The sequence below is a fragment of the Lygodium microphyllum genome, chromosome 23, assembly GCF_053477565.2.
Source record: "Lygodium microphyllum isolate KBCC chromosome 23, Lygodium_microphyllum_v1.1.10, whole genome shotgun sequence".
Taxonomy (NCBI): domain Eukaryota; kingdom Viridiplantae; phylum Streptophyta; class Polypodiopsida; order Schizaeales; family Lygodiaceae; genus Lygodium; species Lygodium microphyllum.
Genome location: NC_141157.1, coordinates 2,587,877 through 2,609,748, shown reverse-complemented (window position 1 = coordinate 2,609,748; position 21,872 = coordinate 2,587,877). Strand labels below are relative to the sequence as shown.

General features: G+C 40.4%; 1 protein-coding gene across 1 annotated transcript in view; it reads left to right on the top strand.

The window, feature by feature from the left end:
* Nucleotides 1–20,152, top strand: part of OEP37 (chloroplast outer envelope protein 37) — a 21,244-nt gene extending 1,092 nt beyond the window's left edge. The window contains exons 2-6 of the mRNA XM_087663673.1: nt 311–400; nt 1,229–1,396; nt 17,657–17,751; nt 19,179–19,299; nt 19,382–20,152. Coding sequence (XP_087519799.1) covers nt 311–400; nt 1,229–1,396; nt 17,657–17,751; nt 19,179–19,299; nt 19,382–19,513 — 606 coding nt within the window. The 3' untranslated portion in view covers nt 19,514–20,152. The remainder of the gene's footprint in view (nt 1–310; nt 401–1,228; nt 1,397–17,656; nt 17,752–19,178; nt 19,300–19,381) is intronic.
* The last annotated feature ends 1,720 nt before the right edge of the window (nt 20,153–21,872 follow it).

The following is a 21,872-nucleotide window of genomic DNA, read 5'->3' as shown; positions in this document are numbered from 1 at the left end:
AAGTGAGACCGCATGTGAGGCTGTGATGTAACTTATTTTCAACTCTTTGCATTATGCACAGCATTTTCTACAATCTGCTACTAGTCAGCATACTCGTGCAAGGGCTTGAGGATTTGTTTTCTAGAGTTAGAGGCTCAGATAAACACATGTTTTGCTGTTGCAATTTTCTTATCAAGCTTGCCTAAGCTAAAAAAACCATGACAGGTTTGGTGTGAAGAAGTTAAGAATGTTTTTGGCCTTGAAAAATGAAGGCGAATGATTAAATTCTGACATTGCACATACATGTAATAGATTGTTTCTATGATTGCAGGCACGGCAAGGTGAGGTGAAGCTGATTGCGCACTCAACTGATGCAGCATATCAAGCAGAAATTGGATATGATGTACCCACTTTGGGATTAGTAAGTATTTGCATGCTGCTGCTGCAATCACCTGATAACATTGATCGTTACTCATTTTCTTGGGTATAGTTTGCAATGTAATTTCAGGTCAAAATGATTGTCTGTTGTCTTGAACTGGTAGAATCTCACTTAATTCAAAATTCTGATGTATGGTGATTATCAAGATCAGGCTTTCAACACATTGATTTTATACAAAAGCTAATGTATGTTCCATCAAAGGCGGTGCTGATTTGTTCATGGAGTTAATGCTGATATGGATAGGAATGTTGCAGATCTTCTCACATTGTATGGAGGTCATGCTGAGAAAAATGATGCTGTGAGACACAGCACTGTTGCTGTTGATATTGTCTTTACACAAATGTGACAGATGGTTCCCCCTGGCATTGTGTAAAAGCTGTGAATAGTCCGCATGCTGTTTGAAGCTTTAAGCGAGACTTGAAGAGTTGATATTACATGCTTAAGTTTTTACTAGATGCAGCAATAATTTGAAATCTGGTTTAAGTAGATTTATATGAAATACCGTTGTCAGCTTATGAGTTCTGGACAAAAAACTGCTTAAGGCATTTACATGCACTATCTTTGATCTTTGTTGTAATGTTAAGGAATCTGAAGTTACATAGGCTCATTACAGTTTCTAAAATGCCTGCATTATCTTTTTTCTTGTTGCATTATGAGAGCATATTCTTCTTTTTGCTTACTTTTGAAGTATACTTAATGAGTGCTTGACCATGAGCTTCAGGAGTTTCCAAAAGTAAATTGAAGTTAGATGCTTCATTTGTTTTAGAGAAGCTTTTTGCAGAATGCTGACTAGCTTGTTTGTCCTTGCAGCCAAGGGCATCATTAACATTCCCAAATGGTGAGGTCAAGATAGAGGAGGAACAACGGGAAGAGTCAAGAGTGCTCTCTATTAATGGGTTTGTTGGTGCAAGATTATTAAATGGTTTACTTGTGGCAGATTATCGAGATGAGAATTTAAGCTTGAAGTATAAATATAAGGTGCTTGAATTCTATCTTTACTTTGTACACTATTTCATTTCATGCAAAATTTGATGTAAAATCTACATTGCTACTAAAAATAATGTGCTAAGGAATGGGCAAGTTCTTCATTTTGTAGATTTTGTGTACCTTAAAGTTTTGGTCTTTCGATTTGGCAATTATGCCAATCATACTGAATAATTCAGTATTATGTATGTTGTAACCTTGTATAGTGTTTTTGGAATATGTCCTGTTAGGAACATTGAAGCTGATCTGTATGTTTGTATTGCTTATATCTACCATTGTACGTGACATTGACTTTATTAGCTCAATCATTTAAGTGTATCGAGTTTTTTTATAACAAATCTTTTATGTATCAATTGTTACCAAGCATATTAACTTAATGATTCCAAATTAATCTGATGCTCATGTACTTTAAAAAGTGATTTGTATTATTTAAGTGTTTTAAAATATGATTAAATATTCATCTTTCTATTTAAGGGTGGCCAATGGCCAGAATGTCCTATAATTATACTTGGGTCGTCATTGATGAGATGCCCAATAGAAATTAAAAGTTTAGTCGGATGGTCAGATTGACCAGAAAGCTCAGATGACAAAGACTTTTACACTTAGATAGTCACATAAGCTAGAAGTCTATATAATGAGTGGTTTTAAAAAGTGAAAGCAGATACTTATGAGTGAAGAAACAAACCTTGAATTGATGAACCTATATAATGATTTTATATAATGAAGCTCTTTAAAAGCTAAATTTGGTGACTTGTAAAATTTAAGAGGTTACTATTTTCAGAAGTTGCTTAAATGAAAATTCGATTCGCGTCCAAGGCTTTGGAATTTCACAAGGAACAATTTCGTTTTCATTAGCTATCTTAAATTCTTAGCCATTGGAGAGATTTTTAGAGTAGAAGGTTTGAAAGTTTTTTTTTCTAGAAAAGTGACATGTAGCATCTAAAAGAGGACATGTATCATTTTGAAGAGACAAGTATCATTATATTTGTCATATTTAGCAAGCACTTATCATTTGTAACATCTACTTTTCACTTTTAAGTATACAAGCTCTCATCTATATATCGGAAATCTCTCTCTTTATTTGGAATAAACTCCTGTGTTGAAATTTCAGTTACATGCTTTGTATTCTTTTATCTATCTCTTATCCAAGAAGCATTTTCTACTTAGTTTGATTTGACCAAGCACTTAAGAAGAAAATCAGCTTATTGACCGAGTTTGCAAAAATTAGGATTTCAATAACCCTAATTTTTAGAATTGCAACAAATTAGCCTTTTTTATATGGTTGGTGCTCGTGGTTTTGTTTCAATCAATTGTTGTAAAGGAAGAGGGGCCAATTTTTCTCTTAACATGGTGCTGACTCTTTTTTTTTTTTCTCTCTCTATTCTTTAATTTTCATAGTGATAATTGATCGAGTCGGTTAAGTTCAAAGTACTGTCATTCTTACGTTTTTCCTTGTGCTTACACTTTCTCTTTTTTTTTAGCTATGGGGTTTCATCTACCAACCTCTTGATTTCGTAGTGTGTAGATCGCTCCAAAGTCTTTAATATCTTTTTTCTCTATGTATAGAATCCTTATAGGAGTAGAAGCCTACCCATGGTAAGAAAGTAAACGAATTACTAATGGATAATTGTCTTGATGCACAACATTGCATGTCCTTGAGTAGCCCAACATGAAGAAGTTGCATGTAAATCTTGTCTCATAGTATTTCAAGGTATCTTCTTTGACTCCTTAGAGAACTCTTGCTAAAGAAATTGGTGGTTTAAAACAAAGGTTGCCATTTGAGAAGCATGTTCAATGATAGACTCAACCTATGACACCTTAGTAGTGTCCTTCAATAAGTTAGCTAGCAAAGTGCCATGTAGTATGACACATCGTTGTGTGTACATAGTAATCCTAAATGATAGCACTTGTTGCTTTCTTTATAGACTCACAATTTGTAATAAAACACATAGCAAGATGTGGGCTAATGAGGCCAATGCTAATGATGCACTTTGATGTAAGCATATATGCATTTTTGTCGCCCATTTTTGAGGTAGCATGTGTAGATATAAATGAAGTACATGCCCTCACAAGAATATGCAGCCAAAGCCATGAATGGATCTCTTGCATGTGTCACTTTGTCTATTGGTAATCAATTCAATGCTGCTTCTGGCTGGCCTGTCTACCAGTTGGATGTGAAGTCGGCCTTACTCAATGGTGATTTGAAGGAGGAGATCTATGTCGAGCAGCCTCTTGGCTTTGGATCTTCAGATGGGAAAGTCTACAGGTTGAAGAAGGCCTTGTATGGCCTTAAGCAGGCTCCGCGTGCATGGAACGAGAAGATTGATTCGTTCCTTCACTCACAGTTGGGATATCGGCGTTCTAAGGCCGATCCGCAGCTTTATATTCACACTTCCGAGGATGGTTGTGTGCTTTTTGTGTTGTATGTTGATGATTTGATTGTCACATGTAATCATGCACAGAAGGTCCAAGAGACGAAGACAGCTTTACATCGGACGTTCGAGATGACGGACTTGGGTCTACTCCATTTCTTTTTGAGCCATGAGATTTATCAGTCTTAGAGGGGGATCTTCATCTCTCAATAGAGATATGTACAGGAGCTCTTGGTTTCTTTTGCGATGGAGGATTGTCGGACCCTTTCTACTCCTATGGATCCGAACTGGAAGGCCACTTCCCATTCAGCTTCTCCCATGGCGGATGCATCCTGCTATCGTCAGTTGATTGGCTCATTGATTTGGCTCCTCAACACTTATATTGATCTTTGTTTTGCTGTTGGGCTCTTGGCAGGGTTCATGAGTGAACCTTAGACGGTGCATTGGCAGGCTGCTCAGCGGATACTTCGGTATTTGAGGGGGACGTTTGATTTAGGGATTCATTACCCCGCAGGGACAGATGGTTCAGATCTTGTACTTGCAGGTTGGAGCGACTCGGATTGGGCCGGTGATGTGGACCACAGGCGGTCTACTACAGGTTACTGTTTTACCTTGGGTGCAGGCATTATCTCATGGAGTAGCAAGAAGCAGCCCACGGCAGCCCTTTCGTCTACTGAGGCGGAGTATCGGGCCGCGTCTTCCGCTACATGTGAGGCTGTGTGGCTTCGGAGATTGTTAGAGGAGCTTTGCTGTCCCCAAACTTGTCCTACTTTGCTGCAATGTGACAATGAGAGTTGCATTGCCTTGGCACGGAATCCTGTTTTTCATGCCCGGACGAAGCTCATAGAGATCCAGTTTCACTTCATCAGAGAGAAGCTTTTGGATGAGACCATCACTGTGGAGTACTGCAAGACGGAGGATAATCTTGCAGATTTGTTTACGAAGGCACTTCCCCAGGCTCTACTTTGGAGACATTCCAGATCCCTCAGGCTTCTGCCCCGCCCAGGCTCTGAGAGGGGGTGTTAGCTGTCAGATCAGATCCTGTCGGACAGATTTGTCCAGGTGCAGTCAGACTGCACAGTCGGACTGCCACGTGGCAGTCCGACCTGTCCTGTCAGTCGGCTGCATTTAATGCAATTGACAAGTCTTTTTCTGGCGCTCAGATTCTAGCTATTTATAGCTGAGTTTTTCAGCAGTCTCCCGCACTTTTCTGCTCAGAGATTACAGACTGGTGGCACGCGCAGATTCCGTCTCTGTTCGCAGATTTTTGACAGGAGACAGTGCAGACTATAGCGGACTTCGAGATGAACAGCAGGTTGCATCGTCGAGGTGGAGACACGCAGTCCAGCGCACTGCGCCCGTGTACATATCTGCATATCTTTGTATACAACACACTTTACACAGCAAATCTTCATCTTCCACAGTCTCTTTTTCTCTCTTCTCTCTCTGCGCTCTCTCTCTCTCAGTCCTACGCTTCCGCACTGCTGCACTCTGACACGTTTTTAGTCTTTCTCTCTCCTGTAGCTTGCATTTTTAGTGTTTCTCTCTCCTCACTGCCGCCTGTATCAAATCCAACTTCTCACTGCTGCATTTGTTGGTGTTCGACATCTGAAGACTATCTTGCTAAGATTCAAGATCCATTCAGAGGACGATACACTCTCCAACTCATTACTCTTGCCCTGATTCTTGAGATACAGGAGTTCGAGGTTCAGTATTCATTCACTTATAGCGTGTTTGCTGCTTGAGCATTGTATATTTGGTAGTTATATTACTTCAGTTATTTTTTGTGTTCATTGTCTCTGAGTCACCCTAACCCTAACTGAGTTCTTTTATCAGTTTGTGCTTTGGCGTACGATTGTTATTTGTGTTTTTGTGTTAGAGTATTTCTTTACATGGTATCAGAGCTTGGTACTCTTTGAGAAACCTAGGCCTTTGATTTGAAAGCTCTTTGCAAGAAGCAAAAACAACAGTAGGTTCAAATGACTTCGAATACATCAACACTAATTCGGTTTCCAGAACAACATATGCCGAGAATCGAGTGAGAGTGGGCAGAATAACTTGCTTCACAAAGTTCCGATATGGTGGTAGACACTTCTGACAATACGGAAGAAAGGCTATACAAGCTTTCCATTGAAGAATATCATGTGATTATGGACTTTAGACGAAAGAAGATCGAGGAGCTCGATCAAAGGATTGCCCTTGAAGAGAAGCTACTTAATGAAGGTATGCATGAATTTCTCTCTTCAGATGTTGCGCATAAATCTGATGATATTGCAGGACCGTCGAGATCTCCCTCAGGGATGGGCCCCCCTCTTGGAGAAAGAGATCCGGAGTATGTTCCATTCTTTCATGCTCTTTCGTCCACTTCGGTGCAAGGTACTTTAGATTCGTCTTTTATCTCTTTTGCTTTGCAATATACTGGTAGAAATCATGAGGAAGATAGAGTACAATTTATTGACTGGGGAAAAGGTTCTCTTGAGGACTTATTTTTGTTTGTTAATATACGTCGTGAAGCTAGGTAGCTCTTCTTTTACCCTTCCTTCTTTTTAGTTTACTTATCAAAATCAGAATGAATTTGATGTTTCTATTTCTACACTGCATGGTGCATTATCATCATCATCATTTCATTTTCAATCATTAAATGGTAAAAATGAACAAAATGCATCTGTATCTTTCACACCACAAATTCAAAATCCACCCATCCCACCACATTTTTCGGTTGCTTCTCCACTTTTCTTTACACCATTTATATTTTTCTATCAAACATCTCATGTTGCACATCACACGGCACCGGGGGATTATAAAAACATAGGCATTGCCTTTAGTACCTCATCCTTTTCTCCATTAGGTGGTGTTCCACCTGCTTTTCACACACTTTCAGGATCATTGCAGCTGGGTATCCCCCGAATCTCTCTCAAGTGTGGATCAGTTGGTACCACAGCTTGCCTCTATAGCATTACCTAGTGGACACTTTCGGGATCATTGCAGCTTGGGTATCCCCCAATCTCTCTCGAGTGTGGATCAGTTGGTACCACATGTTAGGTGATCGCCTGTGTTAATGTCGAAGATTCAGCTAAGTCTCCCCTCTTCTGTTGACAGTTCCAACAGTACGAGAGATTCTGTTTGATTCACCACCCAGCCTCGCCTAGAAGGTTGTTGGATTTCTAATCTTGATCTGACTGTTAGCCGTCAGCTTCAAGTGAGTCATACTATCTTTAAACTCACTTACTCTCTAGGCTCCCCTTGACCCTGTTCGGGTGTCCAAGACCCCCGGACGGTCAACCCTCGCGCTTGTCTCCCCATAAGTTACATTTATTAATGTAACATTTCCTTCCCCTTAAAAATCAGTTTCGTCCTCGAAAATGATACTTGGAAGGTCCAACTGTAAATTGGAAAACCTTTTCCTTAAAGTATTTACTCGCTCCCATGTTGAGCTTTCTTCTGAACAATCTTTTCATTTGACCAGATATTCTTGATAAATAGTGTTCCTTGTTCGTTTGTTACAAACATTTAAAATTCTTTCCGGTTCATGTGGATTAGATTTGTCATCTAATAGCTCCTCAATATTATCATTTAAGATTCGATTATCCATATCACCCAGCTTCTTTCTTAGCTTATTTACATGAAAAACTGGATGTGTTTTACTATCAGTAGGTAATTGGAGCTTGTAAGCTTGTTTTCCCACCCTTTTAAATATTGTGAAAGGACCACAATATCTGGGTGACAGCTTTGGATATTGTCCCATTTTCATGGTTTTAGTTGGTTCAGGCACCTTAAGATAGACCAATTCTCCTTTCTCAAAGGAGATGTCTCTTCGATGAGGATCTGTATAAGCTCTTGCTCGATTTTGAGCTTTTTTAATATTTTCTTGAGCAAATTTTAACATATTATTCATATCCTCTAAAAAGTCATTGGTTGCTTGAACCTTTTCCTTATGCAGTCCCACTGTATGAGGAGCTCTGGACTGAAACCCATACATTAGCATAAATAGACTATATCCAGTGGAAGAGTGCTTGGCACTATTATATGCAAACTCTGCTATCGGTAGATACTCTTTCCAATTAGTTTGCCTTTTACTTACATATGCCCTAAGTTCCTTGGAGATGGCCATTCAATAATTGCCCTTACTTTTTCTGGATCCATCTTGATTCCCTCTTTTGAGATAATATGTCCCAAATATTTGACCTCTTGTGCGAAGAATTCACATTTAGTTTTCTTCGCATAAAGGGAATGGGTTCTTAACAATTGGAATACTAACCGTAAGTGTTCCAAATGTTCTTCTCTTGATTTACTAAAGATCAAGATATCATCCAAGAAGACTACTACAAACCGTCCTAGATAGGGCCATAACACATTATTCATCAGCTTCATAAATGTAGCTGGTGCATTTGTGAGGCCAAAAGGCATCACCAAAAAGTCATAATGCCGTATCTAGTACGAAATGCCGTCTTAGGAACATCCTGGGCCTTAATTCTTACTTGGTGATAGCCTGATCTTAAGTCAATCTTGGTGAAGAATTTTGCCCCTTGTAATTGATCAAAAAGATCTTCCATTCTAGGCATAGGAAATTTATTCTTCACCGTTATCTTATTAAGTGCTCTATAATCAACACAAAGTCGCATAGAGCCATCTTTTTTCTTCACCAATAAAATTGACGAAGCCCAAGATGAATTGCTCGATTGTATAAACCCCTTATCAATGTAATCCTTAATCGTCTTTCGACTTCTTGGTGCTGTGTTTCACTTAGCTTATAAGGTGGTTTAGAAATAGGATGTGTATCTCTATCTATGTCAATTGGGTGATTTACATCACCCCTATCTGGTGGAAGGCCACTTGGTAAATCAGAAGGAAACACATCTTTAAATTCATCTAACAAACTACTTAATTCATTATTTACTTTCAACTCACAAACATAAGAAAATTGTTGCTTTATATTACAGAAAGTAAAAGTATTCTGTACAGGAAGGGACCATAACATATATACCTCACAAGCTTCCTTCTTTCTCAGCTTCTGAACTTCAATGGAACGCAACAAAGGGTTATCAGATACTTCATGTTCACCTTGAATCACAAAAGTCTTACCATCCCTTTCAAATTCCAGTGTATTATGATGATAACTGCGTTTTAAGGATGGTTCCAATCCCCATGGCTACTCCCTCCCTAAAGCAATATCAGCTCTTTCCATATTCATAATTTGGAAATCAAGTTTATCTTTATATCCTTGGATCTCAATTTTCAAATTGGATACCATTGTATCCCATATTTTATTATCCCGACCTTGCATCATACAAACAATATATCGATGCCCAATCTTTTGTTGGGGAAGTTTCAATTTTTTGACAAGTGGATAATTTATGAAGTTGTGGGTGGCAGAGTCATCAATCATGACTCTAACTCTCTTTCGAGCTATCAATCCATGCACTCTAACTAAATCATGTGGCCCAAAAGTAGGCTGCTACATAGAAGTTGACATATAACACCTGTGTTGTATATCCTTGTGCAAGACCTCTAAAAATTTATACTTTTCGTGCCCCTTTAATTCCAGGGTTTGCACTACATGGATTTGTTTCTCTTTTCCCTTGCCCTTGTCCTTATCTTTTCCTTTATCTTTTTCCTTTTTCCTTTGAGGGCAATTCCAGGCAGCATGGTTAGGGGATAGGCAATTGAAACACAGCCTTTTTTTTATAGCTTTATCAAAGTCATCTTGGCTTAACTTTGGCCTTACATATTGTTTCTTTTCAAAGGGTTGTTTCTTGTCCTTAAGGAATGTCATTTTTCTTTTAAATTTGCCTACAAATTTTGAGGCCTCAAATTTCCTAGTCTTGGGCTCCGTATCAGTGAGACTAGTGGGTGCACCTAGATGCGTATTATCTTCATTGATTAGTGCAAATTTAATGGCCTCTTCAAGCGTCTTGGGTGAACTTCTTTTCACTTCCTTTTTACAAGCCTTATCCGGTCCCCTTATGAATCCTCTTGTCTTTTTAAATTTATCTATTCCTTCCAATTTGAGGATTATCTCATGATACTCCTTGAGATATGTTAGCAAAGGTCTTTCCTTTTGTGTGACATAATCCCAAAATTTTCAATTTTTTTCCATTTCATTTTTAAGAAGGAATTCTTTCAAAAAGACCGATTCAAATTGAGCCCAAGTTTCAGGTATTTTATTTGCCTCCTTTAAAGTTCTCCACCATTTATATACCTTTGGTCCCAAGGTTAGATTGGCCTCCAGTGCTTGGAGATGTGGTGGAGTATTCTTAAGTTTGTACAAATCCTCCCATTTTTGGAGAAAATTAAAGATAGCGTCTTTATTTCTATCTTTTTTCTCCCCGTGAAACTGAGGGGGTTTCATATATTTTAACATTGGGTTATCCCTTAGCTTTTGCTGAGGTTCCCTAGGATCTTGCATAGTCACATCTAGATCTTTCGATGAAGATGGAATGTGTGAGGTTTTTACCTTATTTTTATCCCTTTCTAATAACAAGGCTAATTGAGATTTTATTGCTGTGAGTGCTTGAGTTAGCAACTCCATTTGAACCCCCTGTGCTTGGACACGAGCAATTAAATCATCAAATTGTTCTCGTGTAGCAAAAAATTCTTCCCATTGTTCTTCTTGAATTTTCGTTTCATGGGGATCCACCATAGGATGGTCCTCGGAACTAGAGTCTTTGGTTACCCTCTTTTTCTCTTTGCCCTCCATTAATACACTGGAATTAGAAAGAAAATATAAGAAATTTGCGTACAAGATGAGGTACTTCCCTGATTACAGTGATAGGGCAGCTGTTGATGGCTTTAACAGTTTAGTGATTGCAAAAGATGTGAGGAATAGTTTGACTTTTCTCCAGACTTTCCTCCAGACTGTGTCGGTTGCATAAGAATAAGACTTGTCGGGCAGAAATGGAGGATGAAGATGGGATTAAACACCCCCTCCCCCCTTCAGGTCACGTATGAACTAGTTGTGACCACTATTGTCACTTTAAGGCGGGATTTCGCCTGACACGTCTTATACCGTCCCCCCTTCCCTACTGGTGACGTCCGCGCAGGTTTGAAACCGTGCCGTCCACCGTCCCTATTGTGATGCCCGCGTTAGCCTGGTGCAACTGCTTCGGTGTTGACGTGGACAACTGCAGGATTGAAGAGCATCGCTGCCGATTGGTAACGCGACAGCTCCAGATTGGCGTGCTAGGCAGGGACGGGACCCGACGACTCTTTTTCAAAAAAGCCCGCTACGCTTTCGTTGCGACAAGGACGAAAGCCCTTTTGACTGTTTCCAAGGTAACGTCGCCCAATGGCTCTGATACCAATGTTAAGTGATCGCGTGTGTTAATGTCGGAGATTCAACTAAGTTCCCCCTCTTCTGTGGACAGTTCAAACAACACGAGAGATCCTGTTGGATTTACCACCCAGCCTCGCCTAGAAGATTGCTGGCTTTCTAATCCTGATCTGACTACCAGCCATCAGCTTCAGGTGAGTTATACTATCTTTAAACTCACTTACTCTCTAGGCTCCCCTTGACCCCGTTTGGGTGCCCAAGCCCCCCGAACGGTCATCCCTCGCGCTTGTCTCTCCATAAGTTACATTTATTAATGTAACACCACAGCTTGCCTCTATAGCATTACCTAGTGGATCTCTTGGTCATTCTGTTGTGTCCCAGCTAAGCTTTGGACATGGCTTTCATGTCCCAATGCCTCCACCTCCATCGGCACCTTATGGAAACATTCCTGTTCCAGTGCTTCCGTATCAATCGGCACTCATTGGACATTCCCAACCTATTTCTGCCTATCCACCTTTTCCCTCTCATTCTCTCTATCAGACATACCCACCATCACCATCTTACCCTCCATCTCCATCTTATTTCACTTTCTCGACACCTTATAGTTCCACCTCATCTTCTGTCATGCTTAATTTCAATGATAAGATTGGTTTTAATGGGTCAAACTTTTCCACTTGGTCGAACTTGATGAGACATGTCCTTGACTCCCAGAACCTATGGGATCTTATGCAGGGGTTAGAACCCCAATCCGATTTCGCATTTATTCCATACGAGGTTGTCGGGTCATGGAAGGCTAGGAATGCCTTCGCTATTGTCGAGCTGATACAAGGCTTATTGCCTGAGTTTCATTATCAGCTTCAACATTTTGACTTAGTGTTAGAATGATGGGCATACTTGATTGACCGCTATGCGGCTTAGGATAGGACCCATCGTATATATCTTGACCATGAGCTCCAACTCTTTAAAATCACAGACCGAGATGACTTGAAAGTCAAGTTGGTTGAGTATCGGGGACTTTTTGCTGAATTCTCCACTATGGGGACTCCCAAGTCCTTTGACGATCAAGTCACATTGTTTCTAAACAAACTCGCCAGGAAATACTTCAATTTCGTGGAAGGTATAGCTTTGAAGCCTACCATACCTACTTTCTATGAATTTGAGTGTCAGTTGTTGCATTACGCATGGTTGTTCGATCAATTTTATATGAACTCTTTCTCAGAGGGGACTCTTGTTGCTCATTCTCAGAAGGGGCAACAAGGGAAGGGTAAACAAAATCAAACCTCCACTCAAATTCAAAAACAAAATCAATCCGGGGAATCACAAGGAAACTCCCAGTCACAAGTCAAATAAGGATGGCAAAATGTACCTATAAAGAATAGCTATTGTCAACATTGTCAAAAGGTTGGTAATTTTGAGGAGTGTCGATCAAAGGCTAGAGGCAGTGCATCCAAATCTAAGTCTCAGATCTCCGCTCCTCAGTTGGGCAACCCTCAGCAAGGGAGGAAGGGTGATGACAAGGGGCAGTTTAAAGGTTAGACTCATACTGCCACCGCTCAGCTATCTCAGTCGACAATGTTCTCAACTTCAGAGGGCTTGTTTGACTGGTTTGTAGAGGTCCACATCGTCTCCATATAGACAACAGATGCGAGTCTTGTCCACATATGTGAGTTGTCTCCTAACGAGGTTACTGCAGAGGCCCACTCGTCATCACAGCCGAGCACTTCAGCTCCTGTTTGGATTGTGGACAGTGGAGCTATACTTCATATAACTGCTATAGAGAACATTTTCCATTCTTGAGCCCTAGGAGTCGGGCGGGTCCGTGTAGGAAACAACTCCTTGGTTAAGATTCATGCTCAAGATAGGGTCAGTTTTGACACTGACAATGGTTTGGATCTGGCTTCGCTGGACAATGTATACCATGTCTCCCAGTTTGGGGTGAACTTATTATTTGTTCAGCAGCTTTGCCAGTTGGGATGAGCGGTTTTCTTTACAACGACCACAGTCGAGATCCTTGACTTAGATTCGTTTAGTTATTACTCGCGATGAGGCACAGCTTAATGACCTTTATCACATGACTCACTTTTTGACTGAGCCGACAGCCAAGGGCTCTATGTTTCACAGCTTCCAGGTATTAGCCACATCTCGGGAGCCTATGAGCAATGAGCGTCTTTGGCACTTTCGCTTAAGGCATATTGGTTATGACTCTCTTTATGAGTTATCCCGCTGTTAGCTAGTTGAGGGCCTTTCCTGTCTAAAACTAGCTCGTGATGTCTGTAAAGCTTGTTAGCTCGAAAAGCAGCACCGTACCCCATTCTCTCAGCAGTTCACATATCGTGCTGAGGAGCCTCTTAGATTGATTCATATTGATCTTTGTGAGCCGGCATTCATTGCCGCCGTAAATGGCGCATTGTACTTCTTTTTGATAGTGGATGATCATTCTAGATACATGTGGGTGTATTTCCTCAAGCATAAGTCGGATGCTTTCGCATATTTTTTTGCTTAGATGCTACTGGTTCATAACCAAACTGGACATCGTATTGGTTGCATGAGGAGTGATAGCAGTGGTGAGTTTATCTTCCACGAGTTTTTCGAGTTTGTACTGAAGCTTGGCATCTCTTGTCGGCTTATCTCTACTTACTCCCCCTCTTAGAATGGCGTCATAGAGCGTAGGAATTGGACAGTCATGGAAATGACATGCTCTATGTTGTTTGCAACAGAGCTTCCTGAGCGCCTTTGGGTCGAGGCTGTTAACACTTCAGTGTACATCCTCAACTGATGCTCGACTATGGCTCTTCTTGAAAAGACCCCCTTTGAGGCATTTTTTGGCTCTCGGCCTGACATTTTTCACTTTTGAGTCTTTAGGTGTCGTGCCTACACACACACACACACATACATACGCTTGATGATGAGATAGAAAAGCTCACTCCTCGAGTTGATCTCCTTATTTTTGTGGGCTATTCCTTTGAAGCGAAAGCCTATCGTTTGTTCGATCCTTGGACAAACAAGGTGATTGTTAGGAGGTACGTCGTTTTTGACGAGAGAGATATCGTGCAATTCTCTGTACAGGATTCCGATCCTATTACTCCTTTCGCATCTTCAGAGATCGTGCCTATTGAGCTTGGTCTACTTCTTGCTCTTGACATATATGTTGATAACTTACTCATCACAGACTTAGAATTTGGTGCCCTACCAGACATCAAGGCAAAACTTAGTGCTACTTTTGAGATGACAAATCTTAGTTTGTTGTCTTATTTTTTGGGAATGGAGGTCATTCGTTCTGGGAGATGCATTTTTGTGTCATAGTAGAAGTACGCACTTCAGCTAGTGGAACAATATACTTCGGATCAAACACAGCCTGTGGCAACATCTCTTGATCGTACTGCCCACTTGTTGAAGGATATCTGAGGATAGCCCTTTGATGCACATATCTATCGCTTTGTTGTAGGAAAACTTCTTTGGTTAATTCACACTAGGCCAGATTTAGCTTACTCAGTTAGCATACTCAGTCAGTATTTCACAGCACCTAGGATGTCACATTGGATTATATGCTTTCGTGTGTTGCGTTATTTATGGTGTACTTTTTCTTACGGCATGACATATGGTTTTGGTTTATGTTTGCAGGGATACATTGATTTTGATTGGGCAAGAGATCTCGGCACCTGGCATTTCCATGTCAGCTACCTCTTTACCTTGGGCACGGCTTCTATTTCTTGGTCCAACTATAAGTAGGAGACGGAGGCGGTTTCCATGGCCAAGGTTGAGTACCGAGCTCTCTTTGATGGCACCACCGAGGCCATCTACCTGAGGAGTTTATTGGCAGCACTTCATTTTCCATGCGACTCTCCCACTGTTGTCTATTGCGACAACGAGAGTGCCATTGCCCTTTCGAGCAATCCGATCATTACACCATGGATGCGGCATGTGGGAGTCCACTTTCACTTTTCCAGAGAGCAAGTTGAGCTAGGTACTATCCGCCTAGAGTTTGTGCCTTCATTAGATAATTTTGCAAGCATTCTGATCAAAGTGGTCAACTGGCCGGTTCTTCAGTATCTGCTACCCAGGATCGGCTTGGGTACAATCTCCCCTACTTTTTCAGATTGATGGGAAGAGGGTGCTTCCCTCTTGCTTTTCCTTCCAATTTGAGAGGGGGTGGCTTCTTCTCTTGATAGTGAGAGTGATGATGCTTACAGTTTTTAGACATTCATTTATTCTTTTGTATTGTATTATGGACATTTGTAACTTCATCCGCACTGTCAAGATGATATGATTGTAAAAGGGCGCTTGGGCAAGTGAACAATTCCGAGCAAGGGCACTGTACAAGTGGTACCGTTGTATTGCATTTTGCGTGAATATGACATTTTGCATTTCCCTTTGCTTTATCCCATATATTGGCATTGTGTTCATGTAAACATGCATTTATGCGCATTTATCTCTTTTCGGTCTTTTGGAGTGGTCGACTCTGGATCCATCATATTTTTGGCATTTTCCATGGCAGCCTCCAAGGCAGTTTTTTCCTTAGCTTGGTTGCGTTGTTGTCTTGCTTGCTTCACATATTTGCTATACCCACAGCCATTTTTCTTTTTCACCGACACCCAGTAATGGTAGGGATACTATGCTTGTTTTGTGAAGGTCTTGGGTCTGACCATCCTTTATCATTCTTCCGTTTGGGGCACGGATACTCAATAGGACGAAAACTGATTTGAACCCCATACTTAATGCTAAATCTATCAAATTCAGAAAAAAAAAGTCCATAGTTGATTTCATCTGTCTTTGTAGGGCTTGGTAGGCCATTGGGTTGTCGATGTGCACCGTTTGTTCGATGCCCTATCCTCTCTGGGGTGATCACTTGGGCTCCCTTGATAAGATAACATCGCCTCTGTAATCTTAGTAGGCCATTGGGCAGCTGACGCGCACCCTTTGTCTGATGCTCTGATTACTTTGGGATGGGACGCCTTGGGGTAAAAGATCTTTCTCGTGGGACCATTGTTGGGCCTGAGGGGAGGTGTTGAGCTAAAGATGCATTAGCTTTACTTAAACAGCCCCAAAATTTGCTTAATTAATGAAGAAACATAGTTTATTTAAAAGAAACGTGATCCTAGAGAGTTTTTGTGTCCCATAAGCACAAACCCACTTGGGAGGGCCCAAACTTTCTATAAATACATATGCTGCCCTCCATTCAGTCTACAATCTCGTTTTTGCAAATTTCAAGTGAATCAGCTTGCAGTCCACATCCCGTTTGTGGAGGATATCTCAGCTGAAGCCGTCCATTGCTGTCTACAACAGTTGGAGCTTGATTTCCAGCCCTCTTCTCGCAGTTTGGAGCAGATTCCAGCTAGGCGACTGTTGCTTCTGCATAGACTTGCTATAGTACTGCTTGCCACATCATTTGCAGCCTGCGTTTGGCAGTTTTCTCTCTCCTCCAGCTGTTGCCCAGCTTTTGCAGGTTGTTGCCAGGCTGTCCAGCCTACGTTTGGCAGCTTTCTCTCTCCTGCAGGTTGTCATGCTTGCGTTTCTAGTCTCTCTCTTGCAGGCTGTCCTGCTTGCGTTTTTAGTATTTCTCTCTCCTGCAGCTTTCGTTTTGTCTTTCTCTCTCTTCACTGCTGTCTGCATCAGATCTAGCTTCTCACTGCTCCGTTTGCTGGTGTTCGTCATTCGGAGGTTGCCTTGTTGTGATTCGGGATCTGTTCAGAGTATGACACACTCTCCAGCTCATTATCTCTACCCTTATCCTTGAGATACAAGAGTTCGAGATTCAGCATTCATTCATTGCATAGTGTATTTGCTGCATGAGTATTGTATATTCAGTAGTTATATCACTTCAATTATTTTTTGTGTTCATTGTCTCTGAGTTACACTAACCCTAACCGAGTTCTTTTATCAGTCTGTGCTTTGTCGTACGATTGTTATTTGTGTTTTTGTGTTAGAGTATTTCATTACACTATAGTCCATTGTCCTCAGTCATCAACCACCAAGGTTGTCAGCAAGTATCTCTGCTCACAAAAACTTGTGCCGCAGAGGGGTTGATTAGGTTCATGGTAGAGAGAGAGCGCCAAAACTGTGGTGAGGTGATAGGTATCGTGTGATGGTGCTCCTAAAATCTCCTCCAATTCTTCTTATAGTCTTGGCTCATGAGGTGCTGGTAGGACTTCTCAATCCTCATGCAGTGGGCCTGTGCATGGGGACTTTCCCATCTCTTTTCCATGGTTCAATTTGGAGGCTAGTGTTTGACACTCTTGCTTTGGTTCAGCCTATTCAGAGGTATTGCATGTGCTTTGGTCCTTGTATCTAATTCTGCCGCGATGTTGTGCTTTTCTGATTCTATTCCACATTACCAGAGTAATCTTAATTCAGCTCTTTCCATATTTCTTTTTCGTCATCATCTTTGCCTTTTGCATTGTCATGTCCAATGCTGCAGCAATGTCCAACTGTGGCTTCTGCTATGCGTGACACTGTACTTTTCGTCAACACCAGAGGGAAGTTAGGAGCACTAAACTCAATATAACGGTCACAAGGAAAGATATCATGGAATAGCTAGTGTTAGTGTCTCCTATTTAAGCAGAAACGTGACAATTCTATTGTTAGATGTTCTGAATTGGGTTGAACTTGTCACAGGATCCAGAGTTGACAATTGCACCAACAATATCTGTGCCATCAAAATCGGTGCTACTTGCTTTCAAGCGCCAATTTGATCCATTCAACAAACTGAGGTATGTTGCTTTGTGGACCTGAAGTAAGATGCCTCTAATGTTTCAGTTTTGGTTGATCTTATATGTATTAATTGCCCAAAAACTTTGACGTACAAGATCATTAATTTGTTTTCAATTTGGATTGCCTCATTATTGTTATTTATGATGTAATGCGTCAGTTGGAGGATGTAGATGTGTATTTGATGATCACAAAATCATCCTACCACAGTTGCAAGCAGCAAAGTGTTAACAGTTAAATATGTATGCACAGCTGGGACAGCTTGTCTGTGCACATCTGCTCTCCCTTCTGTGCTGTGGCACTTGAATGCTTCCATGCAAATGTCCACGAATCTGTTCTCCAAAGCTCGTCTTTGCAACTTGTGAACTTATGATGTCTGTTATCATCTTGATGGATTCCACACATGCCAGGAAAATGTACATGGAAATCATAAGTCATCCTGCTGGTCAGTTCTCACACAAATAACTGCATGGAAATTACATGGATGCAAGTACTCATTATAGCTGAGTGGATGACTTTTCAGTTCAGTGGTGAAGGATGGAGGTTGTCTCATAATGGGTGTGCTTCATGATACATGGTTACTTGTTGCTGTTCCTAATCACAGGAATTGCCATGTCCTAAGATTTCCATACAGCCGCCCACTAGAACTGCACAAATAACTCATGCCTGTAGCCTTAAGGAATCCCTTTCCAACAAGATGCAGAATTTCCAGTTTTATAGCCATGAGGACCAACACAAGTCATAATGTGCGAAGCTATTCAGATAGGAAGATATGGTTCATACTAAAATGGTTGCATTGAACCAGGAGTCTCAATCAACATCTAAGAAGCTCATGGTAGGTGTTCTGAATGATATACTGCTGCTTGTAGCTGTTCCTAATCACGTAGGCTCTAATGTACAAGGTTTTACAGTGGTTACCAGCATTTAACTCAAGCTTAGCCAAGGGATGTGGCAGATCCTCTTCAAGAGGTCATAATATGGATTGTGCTGGCAGTAACCAGCAAAACGGTTTAAATCAACAATTTGATGATATGCAAATTTCAAGAGGCGGTGGTAATTCTAAAGGCAAGGGGAACTTTAGAGGAAGAGGTGGATGGCAAAACAGAGGCTCTAGCCTCTTTTAAATCCTTAAATGTATTTCCAATTCATTATATTTGAAAGGGATAGACAAAATCTGGTCAATGTGTTGATCATTCTTCGAATTGTCACTGGATTAATACTACATGATAAATAGGCCGGAAATACAAGATTAAAATCATATAGAGCCATACTAATTTTTAAGGATTGAAGGGAACGTTACTCTTAGTTCTGAGTAATCCCGCTTTAATAAAGAGGATACATGGGGCTGGAGATGTTCGTGCACTCTTTTGAAGCATTTGTTGGATGTGAGTACTCTGATTTTGTGCACTTTTAATGTTTCCTTTTCCAGCTACTTGTACAATTTTGACTCGGCTGCTTGGAGTGCTGTTTACAAACATAAGCGAGGTGACAATTTCAAGATTAAAGCTGGCTATGACTCGGATGTCAAAATTGCTTGGGCATCTGCATGGGTAATAGTTTGCTTCTTGTATTCAAAATTTAGGGAGTTTTGCTGATTTCCATGCAAGTTCCTTAAATGTGGAGCTTTTGCAGATTGGCAGGGAAGAATCAGGTGCTAAGAAAGCTCCTAGGAAATGCAAGCTCCAAGTTATGCTACAAGTTCCACAATATAATGTGCAATCTTCTGTCCTTTTATTTAAGGTGAAAAAGCGATGGGACATATGAGCATTTGGTAGGATGATCCAATTATGATCATGCAGGCCCACAAATGCAATATGATCATAATATATTGGCCATTTCAGTTCCATGTGAATTCTGTTGATTGAGCTGCCAAAATTTTCAGCGGCTTTGTATCACTTTAGTAACGAGCTATGAAATTGTTTATCTCCATTTATCCCCATTCGTTCTCATCTGTAAGGATCACATCTGGCTGTCAGTCTCAACTTTTGGATTCATTGCAACCTCTTCTTTTGCACATACCTGAAACTTGTACTTTGGTGGTTGTATAGCCCTACTCCTACAAACAGTCATCAGGTTACCTTTAAGGAGAGCTACAGCAGCCACTAGAAATCATCATGCTCAGTCTCACCTGTCATGATCTTCCTAGCTGCAAGTCGCAGTACACTGCAATCACGACTTCACTGATTGTGGTTTGGAATGCAAGATGATTGTATTGCATCATGTTCAGTCACATTTGACATAGACTTCCAAGCTGCAAAGGTCAGTCACAGTGGACTGCAACCATGACTGCATTGATTGTGGTTTGGAAGTTTGAAATGGAAGCTAATTGTATGTTATGAAGCTGATTTGTTTGTGCCTTGAAGGATATAATACATTGAAGCTAATAGACTATGCTTTGAGACATTTCCTATTTCTGAAATTCTGGACATGTGTCAATTTGATAGTCGTATTTGCATGTTTGTTTTCAAACTTAGAGCTGTTTCAGGTCTCATAAGAATGTTGTAGAAATGTGAAGGGGTCTATTTCTTCATAGATGCTACCATTGTATGAATCAACAAGCGTGAAACTGGAAATTATTGCTAATCCCTCAGCTAGTGCAGTGTTAATATTGTAATAGCCTTGGCCATATAGGGAAATGTTCACAAATGGTAATAGAGATATAAATTTAGCTCTGCATAAAATGGCAAGTGATTGATATATTATTGTCATAGAAATTGATCCAAAAAGAAAGCTACTGTGGCCTTAGCAACTGATTGCAAAAGAAGCAAGAGCCAACACTCTTTATTCCCTCTCTCTTCTTCAGAAAGCCTTAAGAAGATTGTGAATACTAAAGCAGGAACAATATTTACATCAGAGGAGTGTTGCTCATGAATTTTGGTCAACAAGGTGTATCAACTACAAAATGCGGGGGGATTTCTGACTGGAGTTAGAAGAGCTAAAGCACTTTAAAAGGTATGAGAGTTAAATAGTGGATTTGTTGCAAAGCCATGTGCAATACACAATGTTTGAAGGCTTGAAGCTTGAAATTTTGAGCAATTTACATCAAAAGGAAACAATAGACAATAAGAATTTGACAATGGTTGCCGATATGGAGTACGATTGTTTTGTAATTATCAACTCTTTACTCTTCCAAATCGGAAGTCTCTATGTTTTGTGATTAAACCTCTTGCTAGATGTACATGTAAATATCCTTTATCTTTACATTTAACAAATAGGAGCTCATTGCATAGTTTTGAATGGAGGGGAGTGGTTTGTATATAATAAAAGCTCATTATATTAAATGGACAAAATTTTTTACAAGCCTTCCCATAAGGATCTTGTTGCAGAGGAATGCAAAAAGAGACAATATTGTGTAAGGTTTGTAGGTGTAGAAAATGAGCCTTTAGGGCTAAAAGATTGAATACGTGATGTTGATGTAGTAGAGTTGGATCTTGGGAATCTCAATGGTCCTCTTCCAATCAAGCTTGATACTATGTTATCCGATGATGAGTGTGTAGACTATGTGTCAGTTCTACAAGAGTTTAAGGATGCATTTACATGGAGCTACTTGAATTGTAGGGGATTTCTCTTTCTATTGTTGTGCATATGACCCCATTGAAAGAAGCCAGTAAGGTAGTGAGGTAGAAGGTTAGATGAATGCCTTTTGAGCTTAGGGAGCCTCTTTTAGAGGAATTGATGCATCTAAGGAAGGTAGGTCTAATTTTCCTTATTGAACATATTGAATGGTGCTCATCGGTTGTGATAAGAAAGAAAAAAAAAGGTCAAATTTGCTTGTGATTCCATTTTAAAGTACTGAATAAGTAGACTATGTAGAATTACTAATCTTTGTCCTTTATCTATTAGATCTTGAATCAATTAGCAGAGCAAGAGATGTACTATTTCATGGATTGTTTTGTGGGCTATAATCAAATGGCCATAGTTGAGGATGACAAGCTTAAGACGACATTTATAATTGTCTTTGGTACCTTTGCATACCATGTTATGGCTTTTGGCTTATGTAGTGCCTTGGGTCTTGGTAAAGAATAGTTGATATGATGTTTGTAGGCATTTTTGAAGAACTCAAGGTCTTTATAGGTGATTTGGGGATTGCCATGATCCAAAATAAACAACTTATTATTTTGCA